The following is a 23,020-nucleotide window of genomic DNA, read 5'->3' as shown; positions in this document are numbered from 1 at the left end:
TCATCTTCCGTTTGCTTCCAGGCCTAATTTGAGACTGCTCCCTCATTTCTGAGAGCATTCTGAACACTGACTTCTTTTGTTTATTATTTTGTAGCTCTGGATATACCTTAGAGATTATTTGAAGTCTTTTGAAAGATTTTATGTTCCTGTTTAATGTGAGCCACCTGGGATTTTCCACATTGAGAGTGATTTTGTCCCTGTCCCCACCCCCATCACCAGAACAGGCACCAAACACCATAGCTTGAAAATAAAGTAAATTAACTTCTAAGCTTCATCCATTTAATCATTATTTACTGCCCATTACGTGCAGGACACTGTGATAATTATGATGAAACAGTGTTCACAAAATGTCTTGCTGAAGAGCCAGGACCGCCCAAGGCCGTGTGTATTGAGTCTGGAGGAGTGGCCCAGACTCTCTATTTTGCATACCTGCCTGGGGCCTGTTTGGAAGTTAGCCAAGTGTTCAGATGATCCCTGACACATGCCAGAGTTTAGATTTATAAATATGCCATCCCTGTAAGACATCCCCCTTTCACAGTGGTGAGGGGAACATGAGTAAATTTAGAATGGCTGGTTAAGAAGCTGTGTTTTAAACTGTAAGATTTCTTGAAAATAGATGGTATTTGAGATTTCAGTACAGGAATTATATTTGCTTATATTTGAGATCCCGTAATGTCATGTCGTAGAGAGATTTCAAGAAAACCCAAGGGGAGCTCACTCTCCAAAGATGATGAAGATTAGGCAGTTAACTTGAATAATCACTTACGATGTTTTTTGTTTTGCTTTGTTTTTATTGAGGTATAACTGGCATGTAACATTCTCTTAGTTTCTGGTGTACAACATAATGATTCAATATTTATATGTATTTTAAAGGGAATGTGTTTTAACTGACACTTGGACCAAGCCACCTGCTCCTTTCCCATTGCTTTGAACTTTGGGGCTGAGGTGGGTGGGTAGTGAGGACCACTGATATTCTTTCATTATCTTATTTTTCTCTCCAAATATTGCAAAGAAAAGTAGCAGGAGCCTTAGTCCACCGCTTTGGAAAGATAGCCAGGACCAGACCTACATCTAAGGCAGTGGTTTCCTTTTCCTGAGGATAGCCGTTGAGTATTGCAAATGTGAACTTAAAGAGAGCAGAGATCTTTCTCCTGAGGTCTTAATTGATCCATAAAGATCTTTCCAGTCATCACAGTCCTACAATACAGATTAGGTGTTTGAAGACCTGGTGGAATATGATTTTTTTAATTTACAGTTTTTCTAAAACTGCTAAATATGGACAGAAATTCCCGCAAACCCTACTTAGCTGCTCAAGGAACATTGGTGCCCTGAAAACTTAAAACCTGGTGCGGAAAATAGAGTTGTGGCATTTGTAGGGTTTTAGAGCTGAAAGAGGTTTGAAAAAGAAAAAAAAAGAAAGAAACCCAAAGTGATGTGGGTTTTTTGTGTGTTTTGTTTGAACGATTGCCTTTGAATTCACCTCTCTTTTTCCCCTCCCCTCCTGTTTTCTGCAGTGAATACCTACCTCTTCATGATGCAAGCTCAAGGCATTCTGATCCGGGACAACATGAGAACAATAGGCGCTCAGGTGTACGAGCAGGTGGTTCGGAGTGCTTATGCCAAGAGGAATAGCAGCGTAAATGACTCAGGTATATTTTGAGTAAAGAGGTGATCTGCTCAGAATGTCTCCTCCCAGGATAGGTAAATTTGGTTCGAATAATTATCTTTGATGAAAAAAAAGAGTGCATTGTAAAAGAGGGGAATAAATTTTACATTATTCAAAGAAGAAGCTCTTGCAAAATGAATCTTTGTTGATTTTGCTGACCGTAAGTTAAGGCCATTTTCACCCCTAATGCTTTTCTGAGAGCGGGAGGTAAGGACTACTGCTTTTTTCCTTATAGTTGCCCTCGGTAGGCAGATCTAAGCATGTATTTTTTAGGACATCAGCAAAACAGAAGCAACAAAGGCTGTTTCTGGAAATAATTTGATTTCAAAAAATGTATCCATACATCCAACGAGGGAAAACAGAGCTTGGTTGGACTGGCCTTACACTTATTTCATGGCTTAATGTTATGAGATTTGTTTTATTTTTTGCGTTACCTGTGGTAGCGGTGTGGTGTGTCGACGGTGTTTTCAAAGCTAATTTGGCCCTGGTCGTCACATGGGAAGTTGCTCCAACTCTGTTCTTCCTTTGGACACTACTTGAACTTGTTCAGCCCAGTAGGACTTGTTCATCTCATTGTTTATAAATGCTTTAGTTGAAACTTAACAGATTTCTATTTCATAATTGTCATGTAATCTGGGACAATTTCCACAAATTATAAAAGTGACTTCTGGAAGAAAAATCGAATAGATCACCTGATTCACCTTCCCCGTCAGGCGTGGTTTTCATCCCGTGGGTTAATTCCAGCTACGTGCCTGAGTTTGGTGGTCAGACTCATTTAGCTTTGAAGAAAGCTTTTCAGACTGTTCAGCTTAAACAGTAATGATGGGCCCAAGAGTGAACATTTCTGCCTCAGTCTTTGGAACTTTCACCTCTAGCTTTTATTATCATACAAGCACTAATTATACAAAGAGGGAAAAAGAACACAGAGGTTAGATGGCTTGTATTGTAAGAGCTTGTTCCCGGATCATCGCTTTGACTTTAACTATTTTTATGAGAGGCTATATACATAGCAAGTTCCTCACCTTTGAGAGGAAGCTGTCTTTTTATGTCTCCCTTTTTAACACTTCCAAAAATTGAACATAGGAAGTATTTCCAGATGGTTAAATGGGACTGTCGTGGGCTTCTCCAGTCTCTGGCTAGGGATGGTTTTTATTTAGAAAATAGAGTCTGAGATTTCATTTTGCTAAGTATTTATGATTTGCCACTTATTTCTCTAACTAAGGACTTTAACTGAGGACTAATGTGCTTTCCCTGTGTCTTCTTACTGATTTCACTCAAGCCTAGTATTATAAAATATGTATATTTTCAAAAATATTCTTTCCTCCTAATCAGTCCTCTTTTTCTCTAGTAAGTTCAAAGATTGTCCAGAACTCATTGTAGAGTGTGTAGCTGCTCTGCAAATGTTGCAAATGAGAATTATTGGTGCTTGGGTTAATAATAATAATAATAATAGTAATAATAATAATAATAACAACAACAACAACAACAACAACAATTTGTGGTGCTTGGGATCTCAAGAGGAAGCATTGCCTCTGAAAGGGAAGTTAAATCCTGAGAACTGGCCACGTCCTAATTTGTCCGTCTGCCGTGTGGGCCAACTTAGCAGCAACCAAGGACTACAGTTAGCAAACTGATAAGCTCTGGTACTTCCTTTCTTCTTGTTTGCAAAGAGCAAGTGATCAACTTTTCAGAGCTTTTCAGCCAAATTGTGGTCTCACAGGACAAACTGCTTGAGCTCTGCACCATACCTGGAAGAGGAATCCCTGGCATTCCGGAAGTCAAGGGAGAAGGCTGAGCACATTTTTGTTTTCTAATTCATCACATGTAACATTTGGTTTTGCAGATGACCCCACACTTGTTGTCTCACTTGGCTCCGTCATGGCTCTGTTGGATAGGCTGGCTTTTGTTACTTCCATTTTTCACATGTACAAGTAATCTTGGGGGTGTTGGAGTGGCTAGTCGTGTGGCTTTTCCTCAGTCCTACACTAAACCTGTGTCTAGTTGTGTGATGGAACTAGAGAGTCCTTTGACTGCCATTCGGAGCCCTTTCCCCTGTATCACTCTGGATAAAGGAACATGTGTGATCTAAGTGTTTGTGCCTCCCCAAGGCCAGATGATGCTGGGGCTTCTCTCTGGGCAGTTGGTGAGGTGGCCTGTTTTCTCTCAGAGTTAGAGGGTGCGTAGCTAGTCTCCATCCCCACATCTGCTGGTCTTGCAACACAGGATCACACTAATTCCCTGAAAGCTGAGCAGAGAGCAGGTTGCACCCTTGGAAGGAATATCAGGGGACCCATTATTATTTGAATTTGTGTGTGTTTATTCTCAAATTATCGGACACTAAAATAGTCTTCCCAGCATCGCTGTGGTTGGAATAATCATCCATTTTGCATTTAGTGTATGTATTTTCCTGGTAAATTGGAAGTTTGTACCGTTAGGGCCTATCTTACAGTATGCTGGACACTGCTTGTGTGTGGAATCCTCAAAGAACTCAGAAAGATAGCTACCATGTCCGCACTTTAGGAATGAAGGGGTCAAAGCACGTAGGAGTTACAGGACTTGATGCAGCAGTGGGGTTGGGATCTGCTAACCTCTGGTTCCCAAGGTAACCTCATTACCTTGTACACAGGAGGCACTGAGTGAATGATCTTTGAGTGCATGAGTAGATAGATTGAACAAGAAAACACATTATAAGTGTTGTAACCTAATTCCGAGATTACCAGCTTGATTGGCTTCTATGTTACTGGCACCTCCTTGATGAGTAAGTGTTAAAGAAGCAGCGTCATTTCATTGGAAGCTATCCAGTAGAAACCAACTTTTTTTATTCATTTCAAAGTAGTTTTCTGCTTAGCACAGAGAGAGCATTTGGATCCTGAAGCTGCTGACATAGCCAGGAGACCATCACATCTAACCCAGCCACCTCCACCGGGAGCACCGTGGGTTTGGTAAGAGTAGCCTGGACTGAGGTAGTCCGTGAGCTGTGTTGCCTAACCCTGGAAAAAATGCCATGGCACACACCCACATTCAGAGGTTTTTGTGAGGCCAAGTGTAGCTAAAAAGCTTGGTATGTTGTTTAAGTAATTCTAGCTTTCTTTATCCTTGAAAGCTAAAATGGTCTAGGAAGAGTATGCTTTGGGGGATCAGGACTGTGAGCCTGGAAATAAGGCTGAAATAATGACCTGGAGAAGCTTCTTGTCACTGAAAGCTGTTGATATGTGAGACTGTGAGTCCTACAAAATTCACGGTGAGCAGGTGGGGGGAGGCGCTCAAAACAGTATTGCCATCAGAAGAGAATTCTTTGGGTTCATCCAGTCCAGCCACATAGTTTTATAGACGAGGTGAGTGGTTAGGTGGCCTGACGTTTCTCATCTTAAAACATGAATTTCCAGGGGCCATTCTACCTAGTCATTTTAACCACAGGGAGATTTGTTACCTCTGTCCACACGTACACATGCACATAGACCTCCCCACACTGATGGCCCCAGTCCCTTCTGGTCACACACTCAGAGAAACGTTCTGTTGCCCACATCCTTTGAAATAGGGCTGTTGTTGTAGACAGAACGAGAAGTCATTGCTGGTACGCTTTGTACTATATTCAGTGAGGTAGATATTCTTAACCTTTTTCCCTCTGATTTTTAGGTGCTCAGTCCCTGGTTGTCTTTATGTCTGCTCTCCCAGCAGGTAGTTATTCATAAGCATGCTCTTTTTTTCTGTCCCTCTCTCTCTTTTTTTTTTTTTTTTTTTTTGTAGGGAGAGGTAATTAGGTTTATTTATTTAATTTTTTTAAAAATGAAGATACTGGGAATTGACCCCATGCTAAGCATGCACTCTACCACTTGAGTTACACCCTCCTCTCTAAACATGCTAACTCTTGAAGAATGCCAATTCTTTATATTTTACGAATACTTGTCCTGATGACATCTTTCTAGTATATATAAATTTCTCCTTTTTTTCTAGCAGAGAGGCAGGTGTTTGGGTTTTTCTCAAATGGGAGGAGAAAGTGGTGATTATTCCTGAAATCTGTTGGTCAGCACTTCTTAGTCCCCCCTCAGCTGGATTTGGTGATATAAGGGAGAAAGCAGAGTTTTGCCACTGCCACACACTGGGGCAACCACGTCAGCCTGAGTGCACGTTGGACTCCCCTGGGGAGCTTTACAAAATACCAATGCCTGCACCCCACCCCCAGAGGTTCTTACTTTGTAGCCTGGGCATTAGGATTTTTAAAAGCTTCCTAGATGATTCTAACATGTGACCAAGGCTGCTGAACCACTGGTGTAACGCAGCGTTGACTGAGCCAGCCGCATGATCCTGTAGGTAGGAAGGATGTCTGTTGTGTTTCCCACATGGCAGATGTAAAAGCAGCTGCCCTCTTTGTCTGTTTACCTCCCTTGCTGGAAGAACACATCCTGATTTGTAATAGATTAGATTTCAATTAGAAAGTAAAACCGTAGCCTTGGAAATCCAGCAAGCTGGTTTTTTGCTCAGCAGTTCCCTCACTCAGCAGGGTCGTGCTTCAGAAGAGTAGGAAGTTGGTGTTTGGGACCCCCAAGGAGAGTGCAGTGTAGCTCGCCCATGTCTCAGCAGCTGGAGCAGAGCTAGGAGCCCGCAGCAGCCAGGCACAGTTGTTACCAGGTCGTGAGCAGTTTATCTCCTCTGCCTCTTCCACTTTGAAAGGCTCCTACTGCTAGCGAGGAAGTAGATTTCAAGTTTTTATGTGAAGAAGTTAAAATTAGAAATAAAGAAATTAGGGTTTGGAGGGTGGTTCTCCCAAGGTGTAGGGCAAGGTTATGGAGGACTTTCACTCAGGAGTTGTGATTTTGAGGTTTTCTTTCTTTTTTTTTTAATGACTATTAATTTGGTAATCAGAAGGGAAAAATAAGCAGTGTTTATTTCATGCTGCCACCAGGCTTATTATCTGAATCAGTGTTGGAAGGAAGTGGAAAGGAATTTATCTGTGTCTTCAGACAAACCCCCGAAGTAGGATCATTAAGGTTAGAAAAGTGTCTTGTCTCCTCTCCCAGACATTTTTTTTTTTACTTGTTTCCTGTTTAGCTTGTAGCTCTAAAGCTTGGTTCTGTCATTGCCTAGAATTATTATTGTTTTTGTTGATTTGCTTATGAAAATGCTTATTATAATGCCTCTGGGGATTTCTTTGCCTTCTAGGCAAATGTAATTACTGTGATGCTGTTTCTAACCAGCTTCTCCCTCCACATGTGCATGTCACAAACATACGTTTCCTAGTACACATGAAAACTACTAATTTTCTTTCTTAAAGAGAATCATTTTATGTACCAAAAAAATGCATATGTCTGTATAATTAAGGAGCAAAATCAGAATCATCAAGAGTAATGATTAGTTTTGGAAGTTCTTGACATAGCTTTTTGAAGTGCTAATATCTTCAGAAGAGGCTCAACTTGGGTTAGATAGGTTTGCATTTGTGAACTAAGGACTTTGGGCAAAATTTCTGTGTAAATGTAGTGTTAATGCTGACATGGCTTATGTCTTTATATGAATGCAGGCTTACTGGTTTTCAGGAAAGCTACAACTAAAAAGGACAGAAAGCATTCTGTTCCTTTCCTCCCTGTTACGATATTTAAAATTCTCTTCAAGTCGCCTGTCATTGAGTTTTGTCCTCTGAGTACCTTCTAGAATAGGCAGCCATGTGTCTGTATAAAAGGATTCACTGTATTAGCCATTTGATGCTTGGAAACCCTCTCGTAGTGCTTTAAAAAAAAAAATCTGAGTTGAAGATTCTAGAATTCCAGGGTGCAGAGTGAATTTGAATAGGAAGTTTTAATTTTCATAGAATCAGCATGAATCCAAAAGGACTGGTGAAAGAGATTTTAATACTCTGAAAAAAACAGTGCAGTGTAATGGAAACATACTAGCCCAGAGTTTAGCTGGGTCTCTGTCATGCACTAGCCAAGTCTCCTTGTACGAGCTGTGTAGATGGTGCCTCACTTTCTTTATCTGTAAAAAAGTAAAGAGGTTGGACAGCTCCCTTCATAGAGTTCCCGAGGAATAAAAGACACCTGCTTCACACTCTTAAAACTAAAATGATAGTAAAGAGGTGTGTGTGTGTGTGTGTGTGTGTGTGATTAATGATATAAACCCTTAAAAATGAAGATAACAAAGAGGGAGGGTAATAATAGCTCCGTGGTAGAGCACGTGCTTAGCATGCATGAGGTCCTAGGTTCAATCCCCAGCACGCTTATTAAAAAAAAGTTAAAAAAAAAACAAAACAAAACAAAACCCAAAGAGGATAAGAAAGGAGACCACAGTAGAAAATTGTGGACATTGGGAAGCAGATGGACTAGTGATAAAGGACTTAACAGACCCAAGAAAACTGACTGCTAATTTGACAGCAGGGAAGACCAACAGTCACCCCAGTTTGTAGCCCAAAATCCCTCAGAAGCTCAGGAATTAGCAATATCAAATATTTTTGAAGATACGAGTAAAGATGGCAACTGAGATAAAGGTTGATTGAAAACTATTTAAAAAGCAGTCAGATGCTTTCCTTTCCCCGTCTTGGCAAAATACTGGGGGCTTAATAATTACTTCCAGAGGTGGTAAAACAGAGGGTCACTCAACTGGGGACACCTGGCTTGGTTTAGGGTGCCCCAGCCTTTCTTTCCTCCTCAATTTTAGGATGCTTGCAGCAAAGACTGTACCATTCTGGCAAGAGATTAAAACAGACTTCTCTGGGGAATCAGACTGGAGCAAGAGGAAAGACCCAAAGATATTGACACTGGAGGTTTCCAAACCAAACTTCTGGCCAGAACACCCTACAATGAAGAACCTCAGTCCAAACCCTTCCAGTTAGCTGATTAGTGCCTCCCTCTTAAATATTAGCAGATGGCCAAGGATCACTGTGCTAGAGATCAAAACAAACAAGAAGCAGCAAATTAGAAGAAACAGACTGCTGGGAGGAGGGAACTTAACTATCACATATGTTCTCAAGGGTAAGAGAAGAAGGATTCCAAGCATGAAACCAGATATTATAAAAAATGAACAGAGGGAAAATCAAAGGGAGTCTTTGAAACAAAAAATATAATAGCAGTCATGATAATTAAAAGAAGGGCTGGGAAAAACTGAGGGAACATCAGGGAAGGGAGAGCAGAAAAATGGCAAGATGGGAAGTCAGAAAAGAGAGAAAATTATAGGACTGGGAGGTCCAACATCTAAATCATGTTTTGGTTTCCCAGAAAAAGAGCACAGAATACCGAAGGGAAGAGGTCATCAGCACAATAGTACCTCCTCCCCATCCCGAAAGTCTAGAAGAGGAGGACATGAATTTCCAGACTTTAAAGACTCACCAAATATTCAACACAGTGCGTGAAAATTGAGCCTCAGCGTGGCACACCAATGTGAAATTTCCCACACAAAGAGAACGTTCTTCACGCTTCCAGAAAGAATTTCTGTCACCGTTAACAAAGATCAGGAATTGGAAAGGCTTCAGACTTAACAGGCACAGGGGAATCTAGGAGGCAGTGGGACAGCACTACAGTTCTAGAGAAAAGTTATTTCCAGCCTAGAATTCTGTAAAACTAACCAATGTGTGTGTTAACTGAGGAGGAATAAAAGCAATCAGATATACAGGGTTTCAAAGTCACTTTCCCATTCCCCCTTCTTAGGAAGCCACTGGACGCATGTGTTCTACCAAGTGAGGAAAAAGGGAAAAATTGAACTTAGGAAAAATGAGGTTCACTGCTGTAGGGAAATGGAGGGACTCTCCAGGCCTCCAAGGAGTGGGGGGGGGTGTCCAAGGACAGCGTGTGTCCATCAGGCTCAGAGGAAAGCCCGTCCCCATCGGAGTGGGACGGGAGGCGCTGGACCGTGGGGAAGATGAAGCTGAGGAAAGACCTGATGCCTGTGACTCTTAAGGGGAAATGAGGTCGCACGGGGCCTGGTGTTGAGTTGTCACTACTCCACATAGAACTAGGCAAACAGGAAAACAAGACAGTCACTGTAGGAAAAAAAATATGCAGGAAAGGAAGAGTCATAACTTCCCATATTTTTCAGTACTTACTGAATTGTCATAATGTAAAATACTGAAGATTATCCTGACTGCAGTTATCATGTTTGACTATCGGGAGGCTGGAAGATGGAAAGGGTATGTGTGTGGTGGGGGTGAGGGAGGAAGGGAGTGAAACCGTCATCCCTCAGAGTGAGAGGTCAGCAAATAGACCTAAAACGGAATCATCAAGATTGGCTTGTACCAGCTCTGCCCATCCACTGTTACCTTACATTAAACATTATGCTCAAAAAAAAAAAAAAGCTGATGAAAGTAAATATGAAGGTATTTGGCTAAAAGAAGTGAAAACTGTTCCTTTAGAGAAAGACAGGAGGCTCTGTTTTTTCCATTACCTTGTAGGGTTATTTGTTGTAAACTGCATATAAAGCTATAGTAGCAGGAAGAATATAAACACTGGTTAAAATAGTGTTATACAAAATTGACACAACCTTGTAAACTGACTATACCTCAATAAAAATTTTTTTTAAAAAAGTATCACCTGGTTAACATTTTTATTGATGGGTTCAAATTTTAGCTACAGGAAAGAGCTAGGCCAGCATCCTGCCTCCACAAAAGATACCTGAGAAAAACAGTTCGGCATCTAAGAACTGCAGAATTGATGACGTACCGATCTGAGCTGCCTTTTTTCCTTACGTCTCTAGATTATCCTCTTGACTTGAATCACAGCGAAACCTTCCTACAAACCACGACTTTTCTTCCTGAAGACTTCACGTACTTTGCAAACCATACCTGCCCCGAAAGGCTCCCTTCCATGAGTGAGTAGAATTCTTGCTTATCTTCCTCTGCTTTTAAAACTATTGTGTCCTTTTATTTGAATAAAATAAATGGGAGGATGTTCTTGATCACTATGTCCACTTACACAGTGATTATAAACATCTCCCGGCCGTTGAAAACAGGGATTATGAAAGATACTTGTGTCCTGGTTCTTCTTTCAGCCCTTCCCCAAGGTTGCCTGTGTTCTTGGTGCCATTTTCGACCACATTTTTCACTCTTTACTTTGCACATGCCCCTCCTGTGTAACTTGAGGTCTGTTAGGATGTCCTAGAGAAAGTGTGGCCAGTCAGCTTTGTCTGTTAGTATAAATCTCACACTGATTATAACTTGTTTGACGTGAGGGGAAGTTATTTTCCTAACAAAGTGCTGGTTAAAAAAAAATTCTGGGATCTTTTCTTTCTCTTTCTCTTCTTTCCCTCCCCTTCCCCTTTCCATTCCTTTCCTGCCTGGAGTCTCATTTGTAATCTAAAGCAATGGCACTGCACTGTTATGCCTTTTCTGTATTTTGGGGCTTCTTGGATGGTTCCTCTTCTTGACTTGAGTCAGAAATGTTGAGTGTTCTTAGTTTGGATGTGACTAGTGGGGTCACTGATCAGTGAATTGGGACAGTGTGTCTCTACTTGCCTCAGGAGCACATGGAGTTGGCCCCAGGCTTGGCTCCTTTCCTCCTTCCTCCTTGAGACGTTCAGCTGCTGTTGTACTTAAGTCTTAATTTCTTGCTACACCCTTGGCAGAAGCAGAACTCTGAAGTCTTAATTTCTTGATTTGCTGCTTTGCCCAGTAATAGTGACGAACTGAAACGCCATGAGTTGGAAAGCGGAGGAAGGGACCCCCATCCCTGTTAAAAACACAACCTGCTGAAAAACCATTGATCTGCTCCCGAGATGAAAACCCTGAACATAGAAAGAATCTACATTTTTCTGGCCTCTTAATTAGTATTTTTCTCCCTCTCTGTTCAGAGGGCCCGATAGACATAAACATGAGTGAAATAGGAATGGATGCCATCCATGAAATGTTCTCTAAAGACCCAGCCATCAAGCTTGGAGGTCACTGGAAGCCATCGGATTGCTTGCCTCGATGGAAGGTAGGGGGCGAGGCCAGGCCCCAAGTGCTGGGGAGCCTACCTGGGACTTGCCATCATCTGGATCACCCTGGGTTTCCCCATGACGTTTTGTAATTTGCACCCTACTTACTACTTAATGCAGAGAATATGCATTTGATGGGAACATTTTGGAATGGGTTTCCCCAAGGGCTCTTCTGCAGCCACAGAAGTTCTCATTGTTCTGGTGACTGAGCAGGACCCTTTCTCTTCCTTTACAGGAATTTTGGCTAGGCAGAGTGGGCAGGGGGTGGTAGGTCTCTTGTGACACATTTGCAGAAGCCATCTTCACAAAGTCAGTGCTTCGTGCCTTATTTGGCATTGTTGCCACGAGTTCAGTGGAATAAAAAGTGGAATTGGCCCCAGGCTCAGCAGCTTTCCTCCTTCCTCTTTGAGACGTTCAGCTGCTGTTGTACCTAGCCTGACATTGAGAATTGTTCAGTATTCTTCTGTGTGACTGTAGCCAGGAGACATCAGTAGTGTGGCTCAGTCAAGGTTATAACACTGGCTTAAGTCCATTCTTTCAACAAGTATTTAGTAAAGTGCTTATTCTGTGCCAGCCCTGTGAGCTGCTGTGGTACAGCAATGATCAAAGCATATCTGGAACAGCTTAGTGTTTCCAACTTACCACTGGGATGTAAAACCAATTTAATGACCAGCATTAAAAAATATGTGTGTGTGTGCATGCGCGTGTGTGTAAATGCATTGCACGTTTTAAGGGGAAGTTCTGTTTTGCAAAGTGTGTTTTAGTTATGTGTTTCTTTCTCTGTGGGTATATTTGTGTACTGGGTCACAGTGTAGAATGTTGGTCTTCCTCTGGGCTGTGGTCTTGAATTCATCCTCAGGCCCTCTGTGTACATGGTGTGGTGCATGTAAGAACGAGGTCCACTTACTTCCAAGGGTGAACTTGCAACACAAGTCTTCATTTTGAGAAGTTGAGGACAAGGCAGCTCCCAGAACTCCCCAAGAGCTGGTCCCTGATTCTGCAGGAGTGCCTTGCCATAAAGCGACAGTTGAGGGGACTAACAAGGCGGCCTCTTTTGCTGCGACCCCCCTGCAGGTGGCCATCCTCATCCCTTTCCGGAACCGCCACGAGCACCTCCCAGTCCTGCTCCGACACCTCATTCCCATGCTTCAGCGCCAGCGCCTGCGGTTTGCATTTTATGTGGTGGAGCAAGTGAGTGGTCCTTTCTTCCCTGTTCTTTCTTCTGAGACAGCAGTTTGGGATGCTTCAAGCCAATCTATTCTCGATGTAAAGAGCCAGGAAAATGGAAATCTCATGGTTGAGGCACCGTGCAGCGGGGAGGGGAGCAGAGAGCGATCTGTGCCCCTGGTTTGAGATGTTGCTCAGTTTCGGCAGATTTGAGTGCCAGGTGGAACCTTGTTTACCCTTGAGCAGAGGCCTCTTGCGTGCTGGTTCTGCTAGAGCTGCTTTGGGTGGTGTCTTTAGGCTCCAAACCCAGGAAATTCCCCTTAAGATCAGGAGCCGCAGGTAGGAAATGGCAGTGTTGTTCTTCCTTCCGTTTATGGGCCTGGGAATTCTTCTAAATGCTGTTGTGTGGCTGACTGTCTGCCTTTACAGCAGCCCTGGGAGAGAGGAGCTTTGGTCTGTCATTATCGCCCCTTTTTTTTCTGAGGCAATCAAGACCAGAGGCCAAGTGATTGTGAGTCATTGATAAGCCAGGCTGGACCCACCTTGCTTCTGGCTCAGTGAGCTCTCAATAAACTCCTTCAGACAGGCTGAGACGGCAAAGACGGTGCTTCAAGAGTCCTTTTAAACATAAAGTTCTGGGGCAAGGAGGGTGTAACTCAGTGTTAGAGTGTATGCTTGGCAAGCACAAGGTCCTGAGTTCAATCCCCAGTATTGCCACCTAAAAATAAACAAACAAATAAACCAACCTAATTACCCCCACCCCCAATAAATAAAGTCCTGCTTCTTTTAGGTTGGCACCCACCCCTTTAATCGAGCCATGCTATTTAACGTCGGTTTTCAAGAGGCAATGAAGGACTTGGACTGGGACTGTCTTATTTTTCATGACGTGGATCATATACCAGAAAGTGATCGTAACTATTACGGATGTGGACAGATGCCAAGGCACTTTGCGACTAAACTGGATAAATATATGTATCTGTGAGTATCATTTCCTGTTGAAGAGGTTAACTCTAAAAGGATGGTGAGAGATGCAGAGATGGCAAAATCCAATTAGCACCAGCCCGAATGTCAGTCAACTGATGAGTGCACAAACAACGTGTAGTATATCCACACTGTGGAGTAAATACTGTTTGGCAATAAAAAAGAATGAAGTACAGATATGTGTGACATGGAAGAACTTTGAAAACATTATGTCCAGTGAAAGAAAGTAGCTACAAAAGACCACATACTGTATGATTCCATTTATATGAAATGTCCGGAATCGGCAAATCTGTAGAGACAGAAAGGAGACTAGTGGTTACACAGGGTTGAGGGGAGAAGGAAGAAATGAGCAGTGACTGCTAATGGTGGGTGCACCAAAGGCTTCTTTTGGGGGGTTGACGAAATTAACTAAAATTCATTGTGGTCATAGTTGCACAACTCCCTGAATATACTAAAAACCATTGCATTATATACTTTAAATGGGTGAATTAAATGGTATGTCAATTCTGTCTCAATAAAGCTGTTATTAAAAAAAAAAAGCAATTAGAAAGAAGTTCAATTAGCTACTCAGGTTGATGCATCTCAGCCCGAGGAAACAATCTCAGATGGTTCAGGGCAGTAGCACAGAAAGTATTGTTTTACTTAAGACTCAGTTCTTCAGTGAGGTGGCCTGTTCTGGGGGAAAAACCACCCTTTAATGCACAGATGATTGATGCTGTACATCTCCTTTTAGGCTTCCTTACACTGAGTTCTTTGGCGGAGTGAGCGGCTTAACAGTGGAACAGTTTCGGAAAATCAATGGCTTTCCTAATGCTTTCTGGGGTTGGGGTGGAGAAGATGACGACCTGTGGAACAGGTACTACCCTTCTTCTGGTGTCTCCTAGAAATGCTAGACTCTCCAGACCAGCACTGTCTAATAGGAATATGATGTATTAAGCCATGTATGTGATTTTCAGTGTTCTAGCAGCCACATTGTAAAAGGTTAAAAAAAAAAAAGGTGAAATTAATTTATTATATTAGATGTAATCATTAAAGTATTTTTATTATCACAGTATATCCAAAATAATCTCAACATAATCAGTATAGACCATTTCAGCATGTAATCAGTATAAAATGTTAATGAGATATTTTACATTCATTTTTTTTCTTACTAAATCTTCAAAAAAAAAAAAAACCTGGTGTGTATTTTACACTCATACAGTACATTTCACTGAAACCTCCCCAAACCAGAGGTCAGATGTTAGTTATGTGTACACGGATTTATCCATGCCCTCAGATGAGGCTTGTATTATACATGTTGGTATGAACAGTGCTGTGTGTGAGTAGTGTCAACTAGCATTTTTAACACAGTAAGTAAATAGTAATCCAATAAGAAACAAAATAACCAAAAGAGTTTCTACCTTGTATCCACTTTCTAGCTCAGCTTTAAAAAAAAAAGAGAAGAAAAGAAAAGATGTGTTTGTTATCAGTACAAAATAATACTTGCTGGTAGAAATTCAGACAATACAAAGGTGCATAAAGCAAAGGGTATGTCTTAACCCCTGTTGTTATCCTGTTTCCTTCCCAGGAAGTAGCCATTTGAACAAGCTGTTTCTTTCTATTTACTTCTTTCTATTCATACCTAAACAACCCAGACACATCCCCTCCATGTTAATAAAGAAGAGAGGCACTTCATTGTTTTTAACAGTGCATGGTACTTCTTTATGTAGTTAGACAATAATTTATTTTAATCCACTCCTGTCAATGAACATTGTTTAATTTTGAACATCTTTTGTTCACATGTGCAAATATTTCTTTAGATTAAATTCCTAGCTGTGGAAGTGCAGAGTCAAGAAGTAAATGCACTTTAAAATTTTGATAGTTATTGCCAAATTTTCCCCCAGGAAAGATTACAGAAAGATTCCAACCAACAGTTCATTAATGTACACATTTTCTTACACCACCACTAACATTGGATATAAACAGCCTTTTGAAATTTTGCCACACTTCAGCCCTTCAGTAGCTACATGTGGCTTGTGGCTACTGTTAGGCAAAGCACCTCCAGATAATTCTTTCTCAATCTGATAAGGTAAAAATGGCATCTCATCCTTTTAATTTGGGTTTCTTAGGAACCTAGTGATGAAGAACAGCTTTTCCATACATTTAACTGGTTTGACTGGTTTTGAATCTATTTGCGCTCTCCCACAACATCTGTCATGGTTCTCACTTTACTCTCCCTAGCTCAGCAAGGAGCCCCTTGGTGCAAGAACTTGTGGCTGGTTTTCCCCAGCACCCCGCACATTTCCAGGCATACAGTAGGCATTCCATGTATGTATTTGTCAAATGAGAGTGAGAACATATCTTCACACAGTCAGCGCTCCATATCCACGGGTTCTGAACTGGAGGATTCACTCAACTGTGGCCCAAAAAGTAAATAAATAAATGAAAATTCTAGAAAGTCCCAAAAAACAAAACTTGAATTTGCCACACACTGGCATCTGTTTACATAGCATTGTATTAGGAATTATAAGTAATCTAGAGATGATCTTAAGGTAACCTAGAGGATGTGTGTAGGTTAAGTAGAAAGTATGCATTTTACTTAAGGGATTTGAGCATCCACAGATTTTGGTATCTGCCAGGCGGGTGCTGGAACCAGACCCCACAACCTGGAGACTGAGGGATGTCTGTGTAACAAAATGAGAGTATAATTTGGAGTCAAGGAAGATGTTGAAATAATATTCCCCCTACAGTTTTAAAATAAAGAAATGATCACAAATTCCACATAAATAAGCCTGCCACCATGTATTAGTATTTCTTGGAGCCCCATCAAGTTTCCAGTAAACCCATCTTGGAAGTCTTATCTTTCTCATATTAAGAATAAATATCCTGAACACTTCCTTTAAATTCTCCTTCCCTCATAGAGACTTTTCATAAATTGCGAAGTTTTACATCTAGATCAGAGGATGTCATATAAGTTAATTCATCTCTGTGGTGAGGGGGGAGGCGCTTGGAGACATAAGTTCTCCCTAATTAGGGAGAACACATGGTGACTGGCTTTGCCGACTCGCTCTGTAGTAGGATGTGGAAGAGGAAGTGGTACCCACCAGTGAGAACGTGTTTTTGCTAGGACCCCAAACAGGCCAGCCCAGAGGGAGCATGTGCACCCATCTGCATGGGATGCACATGGGTCACTGAGACCCTACATCAGACCTCAGGCATTCTGAGTTTCTTTTTGAATTTTGAATTTTTTTCTCTTTTTCAAAACTTTTTTGTATTGTAGACTTCTTTTTTAAAACCCTGAACTTTTCCAGAGGGTAGGCGATTTGAATATTTAGCTGCAGAAGAGGTTCTGTTTTCCAGCTTGGGGTTCCTCAGCTCTGCATAGGTTTGTTCACCTACAGGACTTGGTCGTTTTACCTAAAGCTCATTCTCTTCGTCTTGGACAGAGTACAGAATGCAGGCTATTCTGTGAGCCGGCCGGAAGGGGACACTGGGAAGTACAAGTCCATTCCTTATCACCATCGAGGAGAAGTCCAATTTCTTGGAAGGTTAGTGCACTTGTTTATCCCTCATACAAATATCCTCTATACTTTGCGTTTCCAGGTGTCCCAGAGCATTACAGCCCCTTGTTTTGCTCCCCACCCCTCCCCTCCCCAAGGTCTTGTTCAGACAGCTGTTTTAGAGTTCCTACCTATATCTAACTTTAACTGGGCGGTGGGAGTTTGGGGGCGAAATCAAACTATTGGTGAAAATTTTGATAGTAAGATCTTGGAAGGGAACCACTCTTTCTACACCTGAAGCTTTGTAGTCTCCTCTGTCGCAGTCAGGGATTTGGGAAAAGATCCACTTGGGTCAAGGTCTCTGTGTAACTCCCAGTCCCCTGACAAAGAGTTGGCGCCGTCTCTGCAAGCTCCGGTTCTGGGAGGGTGTCCCTGAGTATCTGTTGGTGTGGTTGCAGCTGCTTTATTACCCTCTGCACCTTCAATCAATTGGGCCGACTGGGGCGTGTGGCCGGAGCGTGCTCTGCATTCTCACCAGTGGCTCTGTCTTTTGCTCATTGCGGGGAGGGCGGTTCCCTAGACAGCCGATCTGACTGCGTGAACTCTGTTTTCATGGGAGTAAGAGGGCACTGAATGCAGACTCTGAACTTTCTCATCTGATGCATTTTATAGCTTACTTTCCACTTCCCCACTCTGTGGTCTTGGGCACGCCAGTTAATATCACAAGCCTTGGTTTCCTCGTTTGCTAAGGGGCAGGTGCATTACATGAAATAGTGTGGTGAGTAATGCACCTGGCACGAAACAGGAGGTTTTTCTAGCTCTAATGATGACGTTTAGCCTGGAGGCGCTGAACCACCAGTCGCCCTCCACAGGGCGCAGAAGCACCGCCTTGGGTCATGCCCCCTCCTGTGGTCTTCCCCAGCTCCGTCTCCGTTCTAGGGAGCTTGGACCCTCGCTCAGAGCCACCACTCTTTTTTCTGCTTAAACAGGTATGCTCTGCTGAGGAAATCCAAAGAGCGGCAAGGACTGGACGGCCTCAACAACTTGAACTACTTTGCAAACATCACGTATGACGCCTTGTATAAAAACATCACTGTCAACTTGACACCCGAGCTGGCTCAGGTGACCGAGTACTGAGGGGAGGAGGAAACACATGTTTGCTTCACCCGCCGCCACCAAGAAAGCAGCCTGACGACACGTCTCAGGGCTCCGCAGAGGAAGAGAACAGAAATCCAGTGACTAATGAAGGATCACAGGGTTCAAGGGAAAAATGTGAACAGAGTACACGCACAAAACGCCTTCACCATTTGGACCCGCTGGGGTTGAGGGACTCAGCCCAGGAACTGACTTTCTCTTTTCACAAGACAGGCGTCTGTCCTGCTGCTCTCCTGCCCGTCTCCTACCCCCGCGTCCCACCTCGGCCACAATCTCCAGGACCAGAGCTGTGACCTGCCACGGTCCTGCCGCCGAGCCTCTTCCTGCGAATGGCTGCTGGAGCCTCCTGGCCTTCAGAGCAAGGAGGCCAACCCACCACCGGGCAGCGGTGTTTTAGGAAGAGAAAATGAAACTCCACACACCATTCTTCTACATCTCTGGTGTTCTCTTTGGTTTCATTTAAAAACAAAACAAAACAAAACAAAAAATTACCTGCTTTGGGTGGGGACTGAGGGTGGAGGGGAGGGGCTGGGGAAGATAAATAGACATATAACAATCACTTCTTGAAGAAGTATCATTGTAAATAAGCCGTGTAAAATGCCTTTTTAAAATTTAATTTTATAGCTGGCTCCAATTCAAACTGAGGATTTGTACGTTAGATCACATATTTGTTTGACAGATGCAGAAACTCAGCTAAAATGGAAGAAAATCATGTCCCAAATTGCTGTCACTTTGGGAGGGAGTGGATATAGAGCATGTCACAAAAGAACGAAATGGTCCAGTCTTTGTCACTGGTAGCTAACTTCTTCCCCTCCCGTCCCCGTTTCCAAAATTCTTGCTCCTGGCTTTGGCTCTGGATTCTCTCTTCCTTGCTGGGCACGTACACCCTCATCCCCGTCTTTTGCCGAACAGGAAGCTAATGTGTTAGAACACCGCTCTCCTGCTCGAAGCAAACCCTTCAGGTGGGCCCACCGTGCACAGCCGCTGGATCCCTGGGCTTTGTCTGTCTCTTCATCGTCGTAAAGAGAGTGTGGATGTTGGGTTTTCCCTCCTTCCCTCCCTCCCTCCCTCTTGTGGAACTTGGCCACGGTTCCTGAAGTCTGTGCCTAAATTACCAACCAACTTCAGTGATTCCTCTGAATATTTCCCTTTTTTTCTTTGGTTTCTGGAAAGATTCTTTGTCAACATTATGAACTGGTACATAGAATAATGAGCAACTGAATTATGAAGAATTCAGCCATGGAGCATGGGACCCTTGTGTATCATGGGCCAGCTGAGATCCAGGTTAGACCAAATCAAAGCTTTGGAATTAGACTAACAAAGCTGCCCAATGCAAGAGCCCAGGTGCTCTGTTCACACCCCCATGTGCTTTTTGAAGTCAGATTCTGAATTGCATTTGAATCTGTGCCTCTGTTTTCCCCTGAGCCAAACCCCTCAACTCATAGTCCCCTTTCGGCTTCTGTAGAATTCTGAAAAAATGCCAGTTCCCCCCTTCCTTTTCCATAAAGCATATTTATATATTGTGATTAGGAGTGCTTTCTGAAGAGTACTTCATATTTTTTTTAATTGCCTTGTTTGCCTTCAACTTCCTTGATTTTCATGGTTTACACGGACGTGAGTGTAGGGGCGATATTCATGTACATACACGTGGGTTGGGGTTCTTTCCGTTGCATGTGTTGGTTCCATGGACATATGATCCCCACAAGCTGTGGGAGTGATTGGCCAGGCCTTGTTTTTTGTTGTGTTTTTGTCCTTTTGAAGAGTAGAGTGCTATTTAGAAAATGCATTGCAAAGCTCTTATCGGCTCATATGAGAGGGCGGACTGCTGTCCTTGAATACGCTGGTAAGTTGTATCATAACGTTTTAAAAGAGTTTTGAGCATTTCATGCTTTAAAAGCCCTTCATGAGGGAACACGACACACAAGTTCTTTCTGGCTTTCCTTTGCCACATGGTGCATAGAGCAATAAAGATTTCTTTCCCCCTTTCCTCCGCGCACCCCCAGGCCTGCGTGTGGGCCTTGCCTCCTCTCTGAGGGCTGTGAGCTGCTTTTCAATGTGACAAAACTATGATATCATTTGGAAGAATTTGCCAGGACAGACTAATTCTTGGTCAAGGATGACGCGTGTATACTCAGCAGGGTTGTAAAATGATCTTGTTTGAAGCTTTTCATTAACATATTTACCACCAAGAACAAAATGTCGGCAAAGGGCTGACACCTGATTTGAAAAAGAAAATGCTGATTTGAGGACAAAAAGAGAAGTCTCTTTCCACTGCTCGAAGTAGGGTCACTTAAATCACCTTGCAGTCATGTGTGAGACTGTTTTATCCGTGTGAAATCTCTCACTGTGCACGTCAGTCATTTATCCACGGAGCTGGGTATCATGTGGGGAAACGTAAAAGCTGAAAACACAGCCAGGTCTGTGTGCTGTTAATATCGTAAAATTCTCATGTTAAAAAAAAACCAAAAACAATAAGAACCACGTGTGACCTTGTGCATATTTTGGCAGCTGAAATTCTTTAAGGCTACCGATGGATGACCCCTTAAATCAGTCTTGTCTTTGCTGGGTGCAGGTTAAAGTTTCTCCTTTCGTGCTGTTTTTTTGCCGGGGTGGGGGGGCAGTTATCTGCAAAAATAGTCATTTCGACATTAGAGGGACTCTTGTGAGAGCTCCTCTACCGCAGACGTTAATAGCTAAGCGCCAGCCACGCGTACTGATTGTATCCACTCACCGTTGACGATGGCATTGAACGTAGCTAGCTTATTTCCATCACTACGGTTTTTTGAGCTTGCTCTTATGTTTTCAGAGGTGCCAGGGGTACATTTTTGCACTGAAATCTAAAGATGTTTTAAAAAACACTTTTCACAAAAAAAAAATAGTCCTTTGTCATTACATTATTTACTCATGTGTTTGTACATTTTTGTATGTTAATTTATGAATGATTTTTTCAGTAAAAAATACATATTCAAGAACTAAACGTTGGTGGTCGTCTCTCTTTGTCTGGGACAGTTTGGCTTCCACTTTGCTGGGCTGACCTCAGCGTGGTCCTGAGAGGAACAGTGCCCGCCTATCCCCGCAGTCAAAACAGGAGTGAAAAACGCTGCTGATTTGAACCCCATGGAGCTACCGGGCATCCCCCCACGCCTGGGTCTTCTTTCAATAATTGGCCCAGGTGATGCCCATCAAGTCGAGTAAGACACTTGGGCAGGGCCGGGCGGTGAGGGTGGATGACGTTTGCCTCCAGTCCTCCGGGGCCAGTCCAGAGTTTGCCATCTGCCTGATTCTGCTTGGAGATATAATCACGGCTTCTTCTTGTTGAATGCTCGTCACTCCCATTGCTCTGTGCGCAGGTACTGAGGATATGATGAGTGAAATGAGAGAGGGCCAGTGGCCTCATAAAGCTTATGGTCCTTTTCTCCAGCGCTCCCAGACGGGGGTATGATTTCAATTACAACCCCTATACGCTCTGTAAAGGAGAGAACCACAGGCCATGAGTGCCTCGTAGGGAAGGCATCCCTGAGGGGCGGTGGGGAAGCTGAGGGGAGATGAACAGGGAGCTGCAGGGACAGAAAGCCAGTAATGAGGGAGTGTGGGGACAGAGGGGTGCACGGGGCACTGTGATGCTGGGGAGATGCACGGAGCCAGACCGTGCAATGCAGGGCTCTGTGGGTCAAGATAAGGATAGAGCAATGGATTCTAGAGTTTCCAGGAGGTATGGCTGTGTGTGATGGGATTAGGAAGTAATTTGAATAGCTGTCTGGCTGCAGGAAGAAGTGGGGGACTGTAAAGAAGCGAAGGAGAAGTAGGGGGACTAGTCAGGTGAATGCAGTCATGGGGAGGGGCATGGTGTCCGTACGGAGGAGAGGTGACAGCGGGGATTCAGGGGTGATACAGGACCTGGGCACCGATTGCTGTTGGAATGGAGAAATTCACTAAGCTTCTGGCTTCCCCACTTGTACAGATGGCAAGGTCATTTTCATGGGACAAGGGCACTGGAATTGGACCAGGTTCATGGGGAACATCGTGAGATCAGAGGTGAGTGTGTTGAGTTCAGGGACTTTTGAAACAACCAAGCAGAAATAGCAAACAGGCCGTTGTACGTGTTTTGGTTTGGGGACTCAAAGGAATGATTGGGGCTATGGATGGATTTGTGAGTCTCTGGGGTAGGAGATAAATGAAGATCTAAAAGCAGATGAGATGCTTAGGGACTGAGTAGAACAGGAAGAATAGAGGAAGAGAAGGTGGCCTTGACCCAAGCCTGTAAGATCTCTATTTAATACCAGTTGGGAAGAAGAGGATGAGTGAGCAGGACAGGCAGGAAGAGGAGGAGGGAAGCAGAAGAGGACAGGACAGGAAGGTCTAGGGAGGAGATACTCAAGGGAGTGGTCAGGAGCATCAAATGCAGCAGAGTGCTGCAAGGTGAGAAGTGAAGGTCGGTGATTAGCAATGAGAGGACACTGGTCGAGGCAATAGCTATTTTGCTGAAATGGGGTTGTGGGGGGAGCCACATGGGAGGAGATTGAGAGAGGAGGAGGTGGGGCAGTAATGAGTCCAGGTATTTCTTGAATTTCAAGTGCATGGGTAAAAAAGAAGGCTGGTAGCTGGAGGAAGTGTGTGAGGCTCAGGCTGGGGGTGAGGGTGGGATTTGATTTTGGTTTTCCAATGAGAGAAGCCTAAGTGT

At 43.3% G+C, this 23,020-nt stretch overlaps 1 protein-coding gene across 2 annotated transcripts in view; it reads left to right on the top strand.

Annotated features, from left to right (window-relative positions):
- The window catches only part of B4GALT5 (beta-1,4-galactosyltransferase 5), a 69,193-nt gene extending 47,877 nt beyond the window's left edge, over window positions 1-21,316 (top strand). For both annotated transcript variants that reach the window (XM_072944375.1, XM_072944376.1), the window contains exons 2-9: window positions 1,515-1,649; window positions 10,340-10,453; window positions 11,432-11,556; window positions 12,632-12,748; window positions 13,515-13,702; window positions 14,439-14,561; window positions 17,131-17,232; window positions 18,174-21,316. In XM_072944375.1, the coding sequence (XP_072800476.1) occupies window positions 1,515-1,649; window positions 10,340-10,453; window positions 11,432-11,556; window positions 12,632-12,748; window positions 13,515-13,702; window positions 14,439-14,561; window positions 17,131-17,232; window positions 18,174-18,321 (1,052 nt within the window). In that variant the 3' untranslated portion in view covers window positions 18,322-21,316. The remainder of the gene's footprint in view (window positions 1-1,514; window positions 1,650-10,339; window positions 10,454-11,431; window positions 11,557-12,631; window positions 12,749-13,514; window positions 13,703-14,438; window positions 14,562-17,130; window positions 17,233-18,173) is intronic.
- Window positions 21,317-23,020: the final 1,704 nt, after the last annotated feature.

Source organism: Vicugna pacos, chromosome 19 (assembly GCF_048564905.1).
Source record: "Vicugna pacos chromosome 19, VicPac4, whole genome shotgun sequence".
Taxonomy (NCBI): domain Eukaryota; kingdom Metazoa; phylum Chordata; class Mammalia; order Artiodactyla; family Camelidae; genus Vicugna; species Vicugna pacos.
This window is presented reverse-complemented; position numbering and strand designations above follow the sequence as displayed.